Source organism: Anopheles coluzzii, chromosome X (genome assembly GCF_943734685.1).
Source record: "Anopheles coluzzii chromosome X, AcolN3, whole genome shotgun sequence".
Lineage (NCBI taxonomy): Eukaryota > Metazoa > Arthropoda > Insecta > Diptera > Culicidae > Anopheles > Anopheles coluzzii.
In genome coordinates, this window is record NC_064669.1 from 22,249,708 (window position 1) to 22,268,277 (window position 18,570).

At 45.0% G+C, this 18,570-nt stretch overlaps 3 protein-coding genes across 3 annotated transcripts in view; 1 reads left to right on the top strand and 2 right to left on the bottom strand.

Annotated features, from left to right (window-relative positions):
• Window positions 1-2,334: 2,334 nt before the first annotated feature.
• LOC120947550 (uncharacterized) lies at window positions 2,335-7,986 on the bottom strand. Its single transcript, XM_049606320.1, is given in 1 exon segment — window positions 2,335-7,986. A coding segment is annotated over 1 exon segment (5,235 nt). The 3' UTR covers window positions 2,335-2,751.
• LOC125906639 (uncharacterized) lies at window positions 2,335-14,040 on the bottom strand. Its single transcript, XM_049606318.1, is given in 1 exon segment — window positions 2,335-14,040. A coding segment is annotated over 1 exon segment (5,235 nt). The 3' UTR covers window positions 2,335-8,805.
• Window positions 14,041-16,289: 2,249 nt separating this feature from the next.
• The window catches only part of LOC120956315 (glycosaminoglycan xylosylkinase homolog), an 18,853-nt gene continuing 16,572 nt past the window's right edge, over window positions 16,290-18,570 (top strand). The window contains exon 1 of the mRNA XM_049606867.1: window positions 16,290-16,549. Coding sequence (XP_049462824.1) covers window positions 16,400-16,549 — 150 coding nt within the window. The 5' untranslated portion in view covers window positions 16,290-16,399. The remainder of the gene's footprint in view (window positions 16,550-18,570) is intronic.

Sequence of the window (18,570 nt, forward strand, 5' to 3'; positions counted from 1 at the left end):
AACCATAGAAGACTTGCCGGATTTTATCCAAAAACTAAAAGAAGCATTTAGACGAATTGATCCAAATCCTACCCAACTAAATGATAGCACAACCACATACATACCGAAAGGTTTGGATACAAGTAAGCATGTTTTTGTGCGGGTAGTTTAAGTAAAGAAGAGCCTACAGGCACCGTAAGAAGGACCATATGAGGTGGTTCGGAGATGTAGAAAATTTTTCACGGTAAACATCAAAGGTAAAAATGAATCCGTTTCGATAGACCGTCTAAAACCTGCGTTTGAAATGGAAGGAATTTTCCCAAAAAAGGAAAATACAAAAAAGGGTGTTCGGTTCTTGGTGGACAATTAAAACTACAACAGAATTACAACCAGCGACACACAATTAGTATTGTTGATCGCGACTCCGTCACTGGTGGGGGGTTCTGTGGTGTAAACGCTGGTGGCAATATGGCATAATTAGTATGCTTGGAAGTTCGTGTCCCCAGCAGCACACCTATCGCAGTCGTGACTCCGACTTCAAAGGTTATTCAGCAAGCATGGTAGCGATAGGATATCGGAAGCGTTACAAACCGTTAATGTAAAACTTCGAGGCGTTTACAAAACCTTTTTTGGCTCGATCAGACGATAGATCGTGTCCGTTCCCAACGCGCTGGCAGTACCACCTTTTGAAGACGAGGAAAAAAAGAACTTCCGACACTGACACACAGATCTTTTCTCTTTTAGATCTAAATAGCAAGTGTTTATTGAGACTCAAAATGAATTCTTATATACTATTCTTCTATTGTGTGAAGGTTATTTTATCTTCCTTTTACGCATATGTTCGTGTCACTAGCCTTTTCCCTTTTCGCCACGCCTACGCATTCTTCTGAGAGGTTTTTTGGTTCTGTTTTATGTCAAGCGTTGTCCTGAAGGAAATGTGTTCCCTTTTTTTTGCTTTCTCTGGTGAGAACAAATTGTTGCATTGATTGCAGGCGTTGTGGTTTTCCCTTTTTGGCGTGACTGTACCTAACACTTGAATTCTATGGTGCATGTTCCGGATGTATTGCATCATTGACAAATACTTGAACTTATTGCTTTTCGAATTCTTTATCTGGTTAATGTTATTAACGCATCTACGTTTGAGTGATTTTTAGGTTTAACGATTTTACGGCCGTGAGGAAAATGGATGTAGAATTTTCCTACGCTTCTCGGAATTGGTCTAGCTTGTCACACGTGCATGCTGTAATCCTAAGTTAACCGTTATGGTTTTGAAATGAAATGAAGTAATTGACTGCTAAAAAGTGCAAGTCAAAAAACCCAGATGGCCCTACTTGAAGGGTTTAGGATTACACTAAGTTTGTCTCCTTGATGGTACGTCTGTTCTCGAGTATGTTTGAACTATCATATTTTATTCTATTTTATGGTTAGAAAGAAATATAAAAATCTGGATTGTCGCGTTCGCAACAGTATGACTTTCGTCTCTTCAGGGGTGTTCAAACGCCAAGGGTGTCGAACGGTTTCGTCGCAACTACTACAGCATCGAATCATCGTTGTGTATGCCCCCCCCCTCCTACGCTTACAAAACCACCAGTACAGCGCGACGCACATGCGGTGCTGGCATCGACAGGTAAGGATCCATTTATTCACAGATATGTGTTTGCTGGATGGAGGTCGTACTTAGCAGTACGACGACATGATGTGTGTTTTTGTCAGGTTCTGAATGTGTTACGAAAATTTACATTAAGTTTCAATAAAGTGCTTAATGCAACCAAAAATGACCGTGTTTGTGTTTGCTTTTAGAATTAGTGCGCATTTGCGATCGTGTCTATACATGAAAGAAAACGAGAAACGAAAGAAACAACTATCTTTAGATGTGTTCGTAGCATGACTGGAAAGAACACAAACACATTGAGAACCACGCAAATAATGAGACCCCAAGTTTTGTGTGATTCAGGCCGAGGGGTATGAGGATGCTTGAGGAAGCGAGGAGAAACGCGCTGCGATGAGAGTTCGCATTCTGTTTTACTCGCGCGCTTCACTAACACCAATACGTTCACTTTGACGAGCCGTCTGTGAATGTGTGTGTCTTCTTTCAGCGAGCTCAACAACTTGGAGCTGCTCGTCACATTGTGTTGTCTCGCTTACACTACAGCAGGTATGTCAAACTGGCGGCCCGCGTCGATTCTGAATGCGGCCCGCGAGAATATTTTGAGAATTGCTAAAAGCACTGCAAACCATAAATCTGTTTGTGAGAAAACCTCACGAATGTTCATCTACGTGGTACAACTCGTTTTCTTTCCCGAAAATTACAAAAACTTGTGCCGGTTATGAAAATAAATGCGACTCGTTCAAATGTCCGTTTGCTACTGTATATTCAATTGTCAAGAGTTCATTACATAATTCATTTTGAGTTCATTCTGTTATCCTTATCTATGCCTATGAGTTCATTTCCTATCCTATTTCTAAATTGAGTTCGAATTTCGAATTCGAACTAATAAATTCAAATGATCAATCTCCAACATTCCGGCCACCAAAGAAAGTATTTCTTTAAACATTCAGAAAATACAATTGAAAAAAATAAGAAAATGAAGAAGTATCTCGATCTAACTTCGCCTCAGAGATAGCAAATGTTGTGCAAGTGTGGTGTTGTGTTGTACAAGTTGCAAGTGTCGATCTGTCACTTCGTGTATCGTGTCGTGTGTATGTGCGGTGTGGTTGTTTACATTACGCATGTGCTTCGCGCTGATCGCCTCCTAACTTTGGTGTTCGAGGTTAATTGTCTTCACCTATGTTTGGATTTGGAAGGATTGCCAATCTAGCTGCTGCGCGTACTATCTCCTTTCCTGCAGCTGTACGAAGTGTTACTACTCTAACAACGCCGTCCTTTCCTGGGTGCAATCGTGTTATTCTACCCATTGGCCACAAGGTAGGTGGTATATTGTCTTCCTTTATGATTACCAATTGCCCTTCTTCTAGCGACACTGGTGGAACTATTAAACGTTTGGCCCGGGCCTGAAGCTGCTGCAAGTATTCCGGATACCAACGCGACCATATATGCTGCATATGCTTTTGCACCAAATCAAACTCCTTCAATCTATTGGCTGACACCTGACTCCTATCAACTTGTGGCAACGCCAGCATGTTCGACCCTACCAAAAAATGACCCGGAGTGAGTGGTTGCGTGTCCGAAGGCTCACTAGAAAGTGGAATCAGGGGTCTTGAATTTAAGCATTGTTCGACCTGTGCTAGCAATATTACCATTCCCTCCTGAGTGAGGCTCGTACTTCCTATCGTGCGAATTAGGTGCTGTTTAGCGGATCGTACAGCAGCCTCCCACAGTCCTCCGAAGTGTGGCGCTCGAGGTGGAATAAACTTCCACTGAATTTCTTCATTGGCACACCAGTTGAAGATTTCGATGCGTTCGCTATTGCTGCACTTAAACATCTCGTAGAGGCGATGAAGTTCGTGTGCAGCCCCCTTAAACGTAGTAGCATTATCCGAATGCAGTTCCGCGATTTTGCCTCTGCGAGCCACGAAGCGCCTTAGTGCTGCCAAAAATGCCGCCGTGGTGAGATCATTCACCAACTCAATGTGGACCGCTCGTGTTGCAAAGCACACGAAGATGGCGATGTATGCCTTGGTGGGACTTCTATTGCGAACAGGCGACTTCAGCAATACCGGACCGCAATAGTCCACACCACTGACAGCAAACGGTCTCGTGGGTGTAACCCTTGATGTCGGAAGATCTGCAACGGATTGTTGCACCAGTGTAGGTTTGGCCTTGAAACACTTGTGACACCGATGGAAAACCAACTTGGTCAAATTACGGCCACCAATTATCCAGAAGCGTTCACGAAGGATGGATAATAAGTGTTCAGGACCGGTGTGCATATACTTCTGGTGATACGCGACTGCCAACAATGCAGCGAGTGGGTGTTTTGCAGAAAGAAGTATAGGATGCTTCGTGTATTCTGCTATTTGTGCGTTGTGAAGCCGGCCACCAACACGCAGGATTCCCGCCTCATCAATAAAGGGGGACAACCATTTCAGCTTCGAATTGCGCGGTACATCCTTGCCGGTTTTGACCGTTTTTAACTCGTCCGCAAATGAATCTTGCTGAGCTAACTGACACAACTGCAGCTCAGCTTGGATGAGTTCGTCTCGAGATGGAGGTGCAATCAATATAATCATGTCCTGAATCGAAGCATGACCCTTGGCTGTCGGTGAGGTAATTGCGGGTTTCGGTGTCCTCATGCATTGCACGAAACGTAAACAATACGCCATGGTTCGACGAAGTTTGAGGTAGGTTGAAAACCGTGCAAATAGCTTATTGTTGAAATCGTCCTCCATCGACATTGCAGCTATTCGTGATTGTGTAACCCGTTCTTCTTCTATTGATGCCGTTTCTTCAATTGCAGGTTCTCTTATAGGCCATTCTTCCTGTTTGCTGCTCAACCAATGTGGCCCATGCCACCATCGTTCACAGGATTGCAATTTGTCTGGTAGTAGACCTCGCGATGCATCGTCTGCTGGGTTGTCTACACCAGGAACATGCCTCCAGCACTTGATCCGGGTTTCTCCTTGAATTTGTGCCACCCTGTTGGCAACGAAAGGCTTCCACCTCCGTGGTGCTGAATTGAGCCAATGTAGCACGGTCATGGAATCAGTCCAAGCGAAAGCATCGTATTCGCCGTTGAGGGACTGACTGACCTTCCGGAACAGTTGCGTTGCCAACCGCGCTGCACAAAGCTCGAGTCTCGCTATAGAATGTGTATTCGACAACGATACTACTTTAGACTTAGCAGCCAACAGCTGCACCGATGTTGTCGAATCGTTTTCTGCCCTGACGTAACAGCAAGCACCATATGCCACCTGAGAAGCATCCGCGAAAATGTGTAGCTGCACGTTTGTTGCTTGCCGAATTGAAGTGTAACGCGGAATGCGCACTTCCCGAAGTGAATGCAGCTTGGAATGAAATGCCGTCCATTCCTTTTGGAGATGTGATGGTAGCTCACGATCCCAATCCCACGGCTTCCCGTTTTCCTGCAACTTCCACAGCTGTTGCATAGAGAGCTTAGCGATGATAATGGTTGGACTAAGCAAGCCCAGCGGGTCAAAGATTTTGGCGATGTAGGACAAAGCTAGCCTCTTTGTCAACATCGTCGCAGCAGTTGGTAGATCGATCCGATATCGCAGCATATCAACTGCTGGCTCCCAAACCAGACCAAGCGTCGATACAAATTGGGGATCTTGCCATTCATGAGTAGGAAGGATGGCAAGGTCTTCTGAAGGAATGCCGATTAGTGCTTCGGGTGCGTTCGATACCCACTTCTTCAACACGAATCCAGCCTGCTTGAGCATCTCGGAAATCTGCCTTTGCATTTCAATTGCATCTGCCAACTCGTCTGTTCCCGTTAGCAGGTCATCCACATAAAAATCGTGCAATACAGGATCCACTGCTCGGGGGTATTGCATCTTGTGATCGAGAGCGATCTGCTTTAGCGTTCTTGTTGCTAGGAAGGGTGCGCAAGACGTGCCATATGTTACTGTTTGTAGTTGGAACGTCTGAATCGGCTCTGCGGTGTTTCTTCTATACCGAATGCGCAGGTAATCAGTGTCGCGAGAATCGTGGAGAATTTGGCGATACATTTTCTCAACGTCTGCTGAGAGTGCGACTGCGTGAGACCGGAAACGAACGATGATGGTGAACAGATCGTCTTGGATCACCGGCCCAACCAGGAGTTTGTCGTTCAAGGAGTAGCCAGAAGCTGTCTTGCACGACGCGTCAAAGACTACCCTGACCTTGGTGGTTGTGCTCGATTCCTTAAGCACCGCGTGATGAGGGAGATAGTAGTGTTCACACGAATCGTCCACCGGCTCGGTGAGTTGTTTCATGTGCCCTAAGCGCTCATACTCCGACAGGAATTTACTATACTCCTCCTTCATTGCAGGGTTAGACTTAAGCCGCCGTTCCACCGCTAGGAGACGACGATCAGCGATTGCTTTCGATTCTCCTAAAACGATATTCGTATTAGGAATTTGTGGTAAACGTACGACATACCTGCCAGATGGGTCTCTGGTTGTAGTAGAGATGAAATGACGTTCACACATGTCTTCCTCCAGAGATAGAGCGGGCTCGTCGAAGATGGTCTCGCTCTCCCAGAACCGCGTCAATATGGCTTCCAACGGACTGTCGCTCGTTGCCATATTACATACCCGATGTTGTTGAGACGAATGCGTAGTGTTTCCTGCTACCGCCCATCCAAACTGCGTTTCTACCAGCCATGGCAGACCCGAACCGAGAGATTGCTTGCGTCCGGTATGCAGCTCCCAGAACGTATCGCCACCGATGACCACATCGACCTTGCCTGGGATGTGATACGTGGGGTCTGCTAGCGTTACATCCGGGATGTTCCACGAAGACACGTTGATTGGTGAGGTGGGAATGTCCGCCGAGGGTGTATCCAGGATCAGAAACTCCAATGGGGTGGTGAATTGAAGGTCCCTTGAACGAACGATCGCCGTGGTCGGACCCTTTATCTACTGCCTTGAAGTTCCGATGCCAGACACTGATACATTAACTCTCGCTCGAGGTGTCATGAGCTTCCGAGCTAACGTATCCGAAATGAAGTTGGACATAGAGCCCGAATCCAAAAGCGCCCGTGCCTCATGTTTCTCTCCATAATCGTCTACGATGAACACAATAGCCGTCTCGAGAAACACCATATCATCATCTGATTGGGCTGACAAAGCGACTGTAGGTTGTTGTGGTGGTTGATGAAGCAGCGTATGATGCCGTTCCTTGCACGAACGGCAAGAATACTCGGATTTGCACGATCTCACTTGATGGGAACAACTGAGACAATTCCAGCACAAACCTTTTGACCGTGCGATTTCTCGCCGCTCCTGAGTATTTTTGGCTAAAAATACCGGGCAATTTCGAACCAGGTGATGATCTGCACACTGCAATGGACAGGTCACTTGTTGACTGGTCGATGAAACGGGAGTATTCCTTTGCACAGAAGCAGCGTTGGTTACCGACCGCCGTGGTGCGGTGGGCCGATGTGCCCCGGCCACCTTGATCGGAGCCACAATCCGATCGCACGAGATACTCTGGCTCGATTTTAGGATTCGAATTCGGTCTTGCAGGAATTCGATCAACTCGCTGTACTTGTCCTTCTTCTTATGCACAGAATGCCTTTCCCACGCCAGAATGGTCTCATTGTCCAGCTTCATCAGCAACATGTTTGACAAAGGCGTGTCCCATGAGTCGACAGGTTCGTGCAGCTTCTGCAACCCATTCACATATCGCACGAATTCATCTACCAATGACGTCAAACCATCGACACTTTCTGTTGCAATCGCAGGTAGGAAATGTAGCCGTCGCCAGTACTCGCGAATGAGCATCCGTGAGTTGTCGTATCGCTTAAGCAGCGCAGCCCAGGTAACAGAATAGTTTTCCGTGGTCAGAGTAACATGTTCGAAGGGAACCGCAGCGTCACCTTTCAGGGACGAAAGTAAGTACTGCAGTTTTGCAATTGGCGGCAGCTCGGCACTTGCGTCAATCATCGCGACAAAGCGATCGCGGAATGACAACCACTTTGTCGAATCACCGTCGAACGTTGGTAATTCGATTTTGGGAAAACGTATGTTTGATGTGTTTGGCCGTCCAAACGCTAGGGTTGAGTTTGCCAATAAGGAGTCGTTGAGCGAATTGGCTTCCTTCCGCTGGTTTTCTCTAAGGAACGATTTTAGCCGCCGGCAGCGCTCTTCCATATCGATCCTGTCAGTAATACAGGCTTGAATCGCATCACTGGTGTCGTCATACTCTTCCAGCTTTGCCACCGCGGCAAAAAAGTCCTGTCTGTGTTGCTCCAAACCCTCCATAACCTCCGGGATTTCACCTACATTTTCGGGTTTGAAGTTCTGCTTAAAGCGCTCCAGCGCCTTAATGTTTTCCACTGCGACGAGTTTTTTGTGCTGAGCAGATTTTATCTTCTTGTCCATCTTAGCTTCCGTCAGATTTTCACGATAATGTCGATAACGCGATATGAACGTTCACGGAACTGTAGCAATTCGAATTTACGCGGGAAAAATAAACCACGATTCACGATCACGAAAATTCGACCGTTGCCCTTGCTGCAGGGCTAATGAACTTGAACGAGCGCGAGAATTCGAAATGGCGCGAATGATGACTTGCACCGTGCTCGTGATGCGGAGCGTTCCGAATTTGCCGTTGCTCTTGATGCAGAGCGAAAGAAAACACTTAGCACGCACGTATCCGGTTCGAAGGACCAAAAATGTGAGAAAACCTCACGAATGTTCATCTACGTGGTACAACTCGTTTTCTTTCCCGAAAATTACAAAAACTTGTGCCGGTTATGAAAATAAATGCGACTCGTTCAAATGTCCGTTTGCTACTGTATATTCAATTGTCAAGAGTTCATTACATAATTCATTTTGAGTTCATTCTGTTATCCTTATCTATGCCTATGAGTTCATTTCCTATCCTATTTCTAAATTGAGTTCGAATTTCGAATTCGAACTAATAAATTCAAATGATCAATCTCCAACATTCCGGCCACCAAAGAAAGTATTTCTTTAAACATTCAGAAAATACAATTGAAAAAAATAAGAAAATGAAGAAGTATCTCGATCTAACTTCGCCTCAGAGATAGCAAATGTTGTGCAAGTGTGGTGTTGTGTTGTACAAGTTGCAAGTGTCGATCTGTCACTTCGTGTATCGTGTCGTGTGTATGTGCGGTGTGGTTGTTTACATTACGCATGTGCTTCGCGCTGATCGCCTCCTAACTTTGGTGTTCGAGGTTAATTGTCTTCACCTATGTTTGGATTTGGAAGGATTGCCAATCTAGCTGCTGCGCGTACTATCTCCTTTCCTGCAGCTGTACGAAGTGTTACTACTCTAACAACGCCGTCCTTTCCTGGGTGCAATCGTGTTATTCTACCCATTGGCCACAAGGTAGGTGGTATATTGTCTTCCTTTATGATTACCAATTGCCCTTCTTCTAGCGACACTGGTGGAACTATTAAACGTTTGGCCCGGGCCTGAAGCTGCTGCAAGTATTCCGGATACCAACGCGACCATATATGCTGCATATGCTTTTGCACCAAATCAAACTCCTTCAATCTATTGGCTGACACCTGACTCCTATCAACTTGTGGCAACGCCAGCATGTTCGACCCTACCAAAAAATGACCCGGAGTGAGTGGTTGCGTGTCCGAAGGCTCACTAGAAAGTGGAATCAGGGGTCTTGAATTTAAGCATTGTTCGACCTGTGCTAGCAATATTACCATTCCCTCCTGAGTGAGGCTCGTACTTCCTATCGTGCGAATTAGGTGCTGTTTAGCGGATCGTACAGCAGCCTCCCACAGTCCTCCGAAGTGTGGCGCTCGAGGTGGAATAAACTTCCACTGAATTTCTTCATTGGCACACCAGTTGAAGATTTCGATGCGTTCGCTATTGCTGCACTTAAACATCTCGTAGAGGCGATGAAGTTCGTGTGCAGCCCCCTTAAACGTAGTAGCATTATCCGAATGCAGTTCCGCGATTTTGCCTCTGCGAGCCACGAAGCGCCTTAGTGCTGCCAAAAATGCCGCCGTGGTGAGATCATTCACCAACTCAATGTGGACCGCTCGTGTTGCAAAGCACACGAAGATGGCGATGTATGCCTTGGTGGGACTTCTATTGCGAACAGGCGACTTCAGCAATACCGGACCGCAATAGTCCACACCACTGACAGCAAACGGTCTCGTGGGTGTAACCCTTGATGTCGGAAGATCTGCAACGGATTGTTGCACCAGTGTAGGTTTGGCCTTGAAACACTTGTGACACCGATGGAAAACCAACTTGGTCAAATTACGGCCACCAATTATCCAGAAGCGTTCACGAAGGATGGATAATAAGTGTTCAGGACCGGTGTGCATATACTTCTGGTGATACGCGACTGCCAACAATGCAGCGAGTGGGTGTTTTGCAGAAAGAAGTATAGGATGCTTCGTGTATTCTGCTATTTGTGCGTTGTGAAGCCGGCCACCAACACGCAGGATTCCCGCCTCATCAATAAAGGGGGACAACCATTTCAGCTTCGAATTGCGCGGTACATCCTTGCCGGTTTTGACCGTTTTTAACTCGTCCGCAAATGAATCTTGCTGAGCTAACTGACACAACTGCAGCTCAGCTTGGATGAGTTCGTCTCGAGATGGAGGTGCAATCAATATAATCATGTCCTGAATCGAAGCATGACCCTTGGCTGTCGGTGAGGTAATTGCGGGTTTCGGTGTCCTCATGCATTGCACGAAACGTAAACAATACGCCATGGTTCGACGAAGTTTGAGGTAGGTTGAAAACCGTGCAAATAGCTTATTGTTGAAATCGTCCTCCATCGACATTGCAGCTATTCGTGATTGTGTAACCCGTTCTTCTTCTATTGATGCCGTTTCTTCAATTGCAGGTTCTCTTATAGGCCATTCTTCCTGTTTGCTGCTCAACCAATGTGGCCCATGCCACCATCGTTCACAGGATTGCAATTTGTCTGGTAGTAGACCTCGCGATGCATCGTCTGCTGGGTTGTCTACACCAGGAACATGCCTCCAGCACTTGATCCGGGTTTCTCCTTGAATTTGTGCCACCCTGTTGGCAACGAAAGGCTTCCACCTCCGTGGTGCTGAATTGAGCCAATGTAGCACGGTCATGGAATCAGTCCAAGCGAAAGCATCGTATTCGCCGTTGAGGGACTGACTGACCTTCCGGAACAGTTGCGTTGCCAACCGCGCTGCACAAAGCTCGAGTCTCGCTATAGAATGTGTATTCGACAACGATACTACTTTAGACTTAGCAGCCAACAGCTGCACCGATGTTGTCGAATCGTTTTCTGCCCTGACGTAACAGCAAGCACCATATGCCACCTGAGAAGCATCCGCGAAAATGTGTAGCTGCACGTTTGTTGCTTGCCGAATTGAAGTGTAACGCGGAATGCGCACTTCCCGAAGTGAATGCAGCTTGGAATGAAATGCCGTCCATTCCTTTTGGAGATGTGATGGTAGCTCACGATCCCAATCCCACGGCTTCCCGTTTTCCTGCAACTTCCACAGCTGTTGCATAGAGAGCTTAGCGATGATAATGGTTGGACTAAGCAAGCCCAGCGGGTCAAAGATTTTGGCGATGTAGGACAAAGCTAGCCTCTTTGTCAACATCGTCGCAGCAGTTGGTAGATCGATCCGATATCGCAGCATATCAACTGCTGGCTCCCAAACCAGACCAAGCGTCGATACAAATTGGGGATCTTGCCATTCATGAGTAGGAAGGATGGCAAGGTCTTCTGAAGGAATGCCGATTAGTGCTTCGGGTGCGTTCGATACCCACTTCTTCAACACGAATCCAGCCTGCTTGAGCATCTCGGAAATCTGCCTTTGCATTTCAATTGCATCTGCCAACTCGTCTGTTCCCGTTAGCAGGTCATCCACATAAAAATCGTGCAATACAGGATCCACTGCTCGGGGGTATTGCATCTTGTGATCGAGAGCGATCTGCTTTAGCGTTCTTGTTGCTAGGAAGGGTGCGCAAGACGTGCCATATGTTACTGTTTGTAGTTGGAACGTCTGAATCGGCTCTGCGGTGTTTCTTCTATACCGAATGCGCAGGTAATCAGTGTCGCGAGAATCGTGGAGAATTTGGCGATACATTTTCTCAACGTCTGCTGAGAGTGCGACTGCGTGAGACCGGAAACGAACGATGATGGTGAACAGATCGTCTTGGATCACCGGCCCAACCAGGAGTTTGTCGTTCAAGGAGTAGCCAGAAGCTGTCTTGCACGACGCGTCAAAGACTACCCTGACCTTGGTGGTTGTGCTCGATTCCTTAAGCACCGCGTGATGAGGGAGATAGTAGTGTTCACACGAATCGTCCACCGGCTCGGTGAGTTGTTTCATGTGCCCTAAGCGCTCATACTCCGACAGGAATTTACTATACTCCTCCTTCATTGCAGGGTTAGACTTAAGCCGCCGTTCCACCGCTAGGAGACGACGATCAGCGATTGCTTTCGATTCTCCTAAAACGATATTCGTATTAGGAATTTGTGGTAAACGTACGACATACCTGCCAGATGGGTCTCTGGTTGTAGTAGAGATGAAATGACGTTCACACATGTCTTCCTCCAGAGATAGAGCGGGCTCGTCGAAGATGGTCTCGCTCTCCCAGAACCGCGTCAATATGGCTTCCAACGGACTGTCGCTCGTTGCCATATTACATACCCGATGTTGTTGAGACGAATGCGTAGTGTTTCCTGCTACCGCCCATCCAAACTGCGTTTCTACCAGCCATGGCAGACCCGAACCGAGAGATTGCTTGCGTCCGGTATGCAGCTCCCAGAACGTATCGCCACCGATGACCACATCGACCTTGCCTGGGATGTGATACGTGGGGTCTGCTAGCGTTACATCCGGGATGTTCCACGAAGACACGTTGATTGGTGAGGTGGGAATGTCCGCCGAGGGTGTATCCAGGATCAGAAACTCCAATGGGGTGGTGAATTGAAGGTCCCTTGAACGAACGATCGCCGTGGTCGGACCCTTTATCTACTGCCTTGAAGTTCCGATGCCAGACACTGATACATTAACTCTCGCTCGAGGTGTCATGAGCTTCCGAGCTAACGTATCCGAAATGAAGTTGGACATAGAGCCCGAATCCAAAAGCGCCCGTGCCTCATGTTTCTCTCCATAATCGTCTACGATGAACACAATAGCCGTCTCGAGAAACACCATATCATCATCTGATTGGGCTGACAAAGCGACTGTAGGTTGTTGTGGTGGTTGATGAAGCAGCGTATGATGCCGTTCCTTGCACGAACGGCAAGAATACTCGGATTTGCACGATCTCACTTGATGGGAACAACTGAGACAATTCCAGCACAAACCTTTTGACCGTGCGATTTCTCGCCGCTCCTGAGTATTTTTGGCTAAAAATACCGGGCAATTTCGAACCAGGTGATGATCTGCACACTGCAATGGACAGGTCACTTGTTGACTGGTCGATGAAACGGGAGTATTCCTTTGCACAGAAGCAGCGTTGGTTACCGACCGCCGTGGTGCGGTGGGCCGATGTGCCCCGGCCACCTTGATCGGAGCCACAATCCGATCGCACGAGATACTCTGGCTCGATTTTAGGATTCGAATTCGGTCTTGCAGGAATTCGATCAACTCGCTGTACTTGTCCTTCTTCTTATGCACAGAATGCCTTTCCCACGCCAGAATGGTCTCATTGTCCAGCTTCATCAGCAACATGTTTGACAAAGGCGTGTCCCATGAGTCGACAGGTTCGTGCAGCTTCTGCAACCCATTCACATATCGCACGAATTCATCTACCAATGACGTCAAACCATCGACACTTTCTGTTGCAATCGCAGGTAGGAAATGTAGCCGTCGCCAGTACTCGCGAATGAGCATCCGTGAGTTGTCGTATCGCTTAAGCAGCGCAGCCCAGGTAACAGAATAGTTTTCCGTGGTCAGAGTAACATGTTCGAAGGGAACCGCAGCGTCACCTTTCAGGGACGAAAGTAAGTACTGCAGTTTTGCAATTGGCGGCAGCTCGGCACTTGCGTCAATCATCGCGACAAAGCGATCGCGGAATGACAACCACTTTGTCGAATCACCGTCGAACGTTGGTAATTCGATTTTGGGAAAACGTATGTTTGATGTGTTTGGCCGTCCAAACGCTAGGGTTGAGTTTGCCAATAAGGAGTCGTTGAGCGAATTGGCTTCCTTCCGCTGGTTTTCTCTAAGGAACGATTTTAGCCGCCGGCAGCGCTCTTCCATATCGATCCTGTCAGTAATACAGGCTTGAATCGCATCACTGGTGTCGTCATACTCTTCCAGCTTTGCCACCGCGGCAAAAAAGTCCTGTCTGTGTTGCTCCAAACCCTCCATAACCTCCGGGATTTCACCTACATTTTCGGGTTTGAAGTTCTGCTTAAAGCGCTCCAGCGCCTTAATGTTTTCCACTGCGACGAGTTTTTTGTGCTGAGCAGATTTTATCTTCTTGTCCATCTTAGCTTCCGTCAGATTTTCACGATAATGTCGATAACGCGATATGAACGTTCACGGAACTGTAGCAATTCGAATTTACGCGGGAAAAATAAACCACGATTCACGATCACGAAAATTCGACCGTTGCCCTTGCTGCAGGGCTAATGAACTTGAACGAGCGCGAGAATTCGAAATGGCGCGAATGATGACTTGCACCGTGCTCGTGATGCGGAGCGTTCCGAATTTGCCGTTGCTCTTGATGCAGAGCGAAAGAAAACACTTAGCACGCACGTATCCGGTTCGAAGGACCAAAAATGTGAGAAAACCTCACGAATGTTCATCTACGTGGTACAACTCGTTTTCTTTCCCGAAAATTACAAAAACTTGTGCCGGTTATGAAAATAAATGCGACTCGTTCAAATGTCCGTTTGCTACTGTATATTCAATTGTCAAGAGTTCATTACATAATTCATTTTGAGTTCATTCTGTTATCCTTATCTATGCCTATGAGTTCATTTCCTATCCTATTTCTAAATTGAGTTCGAATTTCGAATTCGAACTAATAAATTCAAATGATCAATCTCCAACACTGTTATTACTATTTGTCAAAGTGTATTAAATTTTCCAGAGAAGAACAATCCTTTTGTTGATATATTTTTCGAAATTAACATCAATGTACCCATAACATCTCATAAACTTATTCTACACAATCGTACATATCAATCGAGACACTTAAGAATCATTCAATTGAATGCAAGCTCAGTCGTATTATGTTTCGATTAAATCCTGACTATCAACAAACTTTTGTGCACACTCAATTGCACATTCTGTATGGAAAAATAGATTTGCGTCAACTGTCTACAAATGAAAAAGGAATGAAAATAACTTGATACACACACTAGGAAACTTTGCAAGAACTAGTGATTGATTTCAGAATCGCATCCACGGCTCAAAACCATTTCCGATCTTAGCTATTCCGACGTCGAATCTGGCCAAATCAAACCAACAGTTCCGTTCGGTGCCGTCCGAAGCCTATAGAGCCGTTAGGACCCATTCGGAACCGTTGGAGTCATCGGTTGTCCCACCGAATTTGACAATCTCCATGCCCCCGACTGCCGAGTAAAGGATTCATTCGGTTCCGAAATTTTTCCAACCTTAGAATGTTACATCATTGATGTTCGATTGGAGCCACTGTTTTTGGTCATAATCATGCCACCATAAATGTTAATAAAAGTGATTGTAGCCAAGTTGCAATTATTTGTACCCCGCATTCTGCAAGACGAATTAATGTACTTTCCAACCTCTCCAAAAATTAAAACAAAAATTATATGATTACGCTTAAGCCTAAGGGATTTAGATCAAGGATAAAAACAATCGAAATGCCGAAGCCTTGCAATACAAAGCTAATTAATAGATAAGCTCACACAGTCCTCAATTCCTCAATTCGTGAATCATCTCCCTTCAAGTGTCAAAAACAGATTTGCCGATCTGTATGGGATCACACTCCACGAATCTTTGTCAGATAAAATTATCGTTATTAAAAAAAGGTTATTCGTAAAATACGAATATATATTGTTATAAGAAATGAATATGCCACCAGAGCACTTAGAACTTGGAAATTAGCGAAAAATAATGTATAAACACGAGTTATTACAATTTTTTCCTTGATCTGTCAAAAAATTACAAGTGTAAACAGTTTAAAATTAGGCTACTTATACTTATCTCGGGTGAAATAATCTAATCTACAAGAACTGCAAAAAAATAGGAATGACAGCGAACAGAACGGAACTTCCTACGACACACTAAAAACGATAGAAAGCCCTCGTGTACGATAAAAGCAACAATTTTGAAAAATAAAGCTGTTTACACAAGCAAATATTTTTGTTATTCATTCAGCGATGGATAGTTTGGATTGCATGAAAAAGATTCACCACAGGCTGCTAGACTTCCGCTACTTCAGTAAAAAAGTGTGTTTGACAGATATTTGCTAGCACAACTGCCGTAAGAGAACGCAAGTAATGAAAGATATCCTATTTTAATAATGACATTGAAAGTACAATAAACATTTTTTTCTAATATAAAAAGAGCACATATAAAAATAACATCGTGAATTTGTACATCACAAACGATTCCAGATAAGAGGCGAGTAGTACAAAAAATCAATTAGATTAAAAATAAAAATCTAAATAGTACTTTACATAAATATTGGGTATTTTTTCCATTCTCCACTTTGCGGCCCGCGAATCACTGAAAATTTGTACTTGCGGCCCTCTGATGAAATGAGTTTGACACAGCTGCACTACAGCATCGAACCATCGCTCCGTATGTCCCCCCTCCTACGCGTACAAAACCACCAGTACAGCGTGACGCTTTGTCGGAGATGGTTGTGCGCGTTTTGTTCGAAGTCCCGCGCGCAGTGTTTGAGCGTTGGTGCGCATTTCGTCTAAGTCTCGTGCGCTGGTGTGTTTTGGTGAAGTGTGAAGTGAATAAACAGTGTGCACAGACGGACATGCAGTGCGTGGATCGACAGGTAGGGGAACTGGGGGTAGTTTCGACACCTTAAGGTTTTCCTCTCATTGCAATACTTTTGCCAATGTAAACTTACTAGTAGACATCGAAAAAGCTGTTTTGGTGTATTATGTACCATCTTACGAGAAACTACGGTTCCTGGATTGATTTTGATAACATTTTGATAAAAATAAAAAAGTGTGTTTTTTGTTGCGTCACGACTGCAGTGCGGGTAAGTTCGACACCATGATGGGGTAAAATCGACACCTTGGGGGTGATTTCGACACATTGGTTTTAGCTTTTAAAATAACAAATTCTGATGGCCTGTAGTTTTCATTGAAGTTCAACAAAGTATTTCGTACCAATTTTATGAAAAATTAACACACAACATTATTGAAATATACGAAAAAAATGAAGTAACAAGCAAGAACAAAAATTTCATAACAAATAGCATCGGACCAGACTCCATATAGTAGAAGCTGCAGCGATAGCATTTGGTTTACGGAATAATTGGTTAAGATTCCTTTAAAAAAATAACCTGGCCATCTTCCAGTAATCTTTTTCTTTTTTTATAAAGAAGGGTGTTCAATTTTATTTTTCTCTGCCAACTCGAAAGCCAAAAGGCGAACATCGGTCAATGTGATTCCAAACCAGCGACTATTTTTTTTCTTCAGTTAAGCCTACCCGGCCTAAAGTCAGCCTAAAATACGGTCAAAGCCATAACAATATTAATTTTCATAAGCCTAAACCATATACAAAGTACATGTTTTGAGTCCGAGTTTGGCAAACGTTCTGTGAGAGAATAATAGCTAAATTCCATAATTATAACTTCCTAGGTTTGTTGACATCTTAAATTTTAAAGGTTCTACGGTATTTTTAATTGCGTGTTTGTTCAGCTTGATTATTACGTTTGTCGTACATCGTTAAGGGACATCTTTATTAAATACAGGCACTTTCAAATTACGATATAAAAAAGTTAACATGCTACAAATAAGCATTACACTACTACCAAGTGGGGTGTCGAATTTACCCCCATTGGCCGCACAAGTTTTAGTGACATTTTATATTATATAGTTCATTATAAAAATTACGCCCTGTGATACAGGACTAATCAATAGTATTTATAAAACAATACTATTAACACGGAAACTATAATTTTGTTGAAATAACGCCACAATTCCTTAAGTCCCAGAAGTAAAAACTTACATCGGCTGTCAATCAGAACCACCATGTGTTTATTTTGTTGTTTTTTGACAATTGACAGGTTTCTGATCAGTGAAATGTGACTCAAATATTCGAAACAGTTGACATAAATAATATGTATAAGTTTTTTGTCTTCAAAAAGTTTTAGAAATACAAAAACGACAAGGTGTCGAACTTACCCGCAGTGTCGAACCAACCCCGACTTCCCCTAAGAATTTGCTGAACAGAGTCAACGCAGATTGTCGACAAGTTTCCCGCAGTCTGGCTCGACCCGGTACTTTGCAGTATGACGCCATTCGTGAGTATGATAGATTCAGAATGTGTTGTGATAGTGTACTTTATGTTTAAATAAAGTGCGTAATGAAATAAAAAATGACCATGTTTGTGTTTGTTGTTAGAATAAGTGCGTATTTGCTATCGTGGCAAAGCATGAAAGAAAGCGAAAAACAACAAGCTTTTGGTGTGCTGGTAGCATGGCTCGAAAGAACACAAACACATTGAGAACTGCAGAGCGCACTGTGCGTTACGGGTGGGGTGGGGTAGGGCTCGCGCGAGGGTGTAACTCATCCCGTCCGGCAAAATGAGTGTATTTTTTGAGTGATTTTAGTACCGCCCTCCGTTAGCAGTTACTCTTAGAGGAATGAGTTACACCCTCGCGCGAGCCCTCCCCCTCCCCACCCGCAACGCATGGTGCGCTCTGCAGTTCTCAATGTGTTTGTGTTCTTTCCAGTCATGCTACGAACATATCTAAAGATAGTTGTTTATTTCGTTTCTCGTTTTCTTTCATGCATAGACACGATCGCAAATACGCACTTACAGGGTTTACCTAGCCAATCCGGC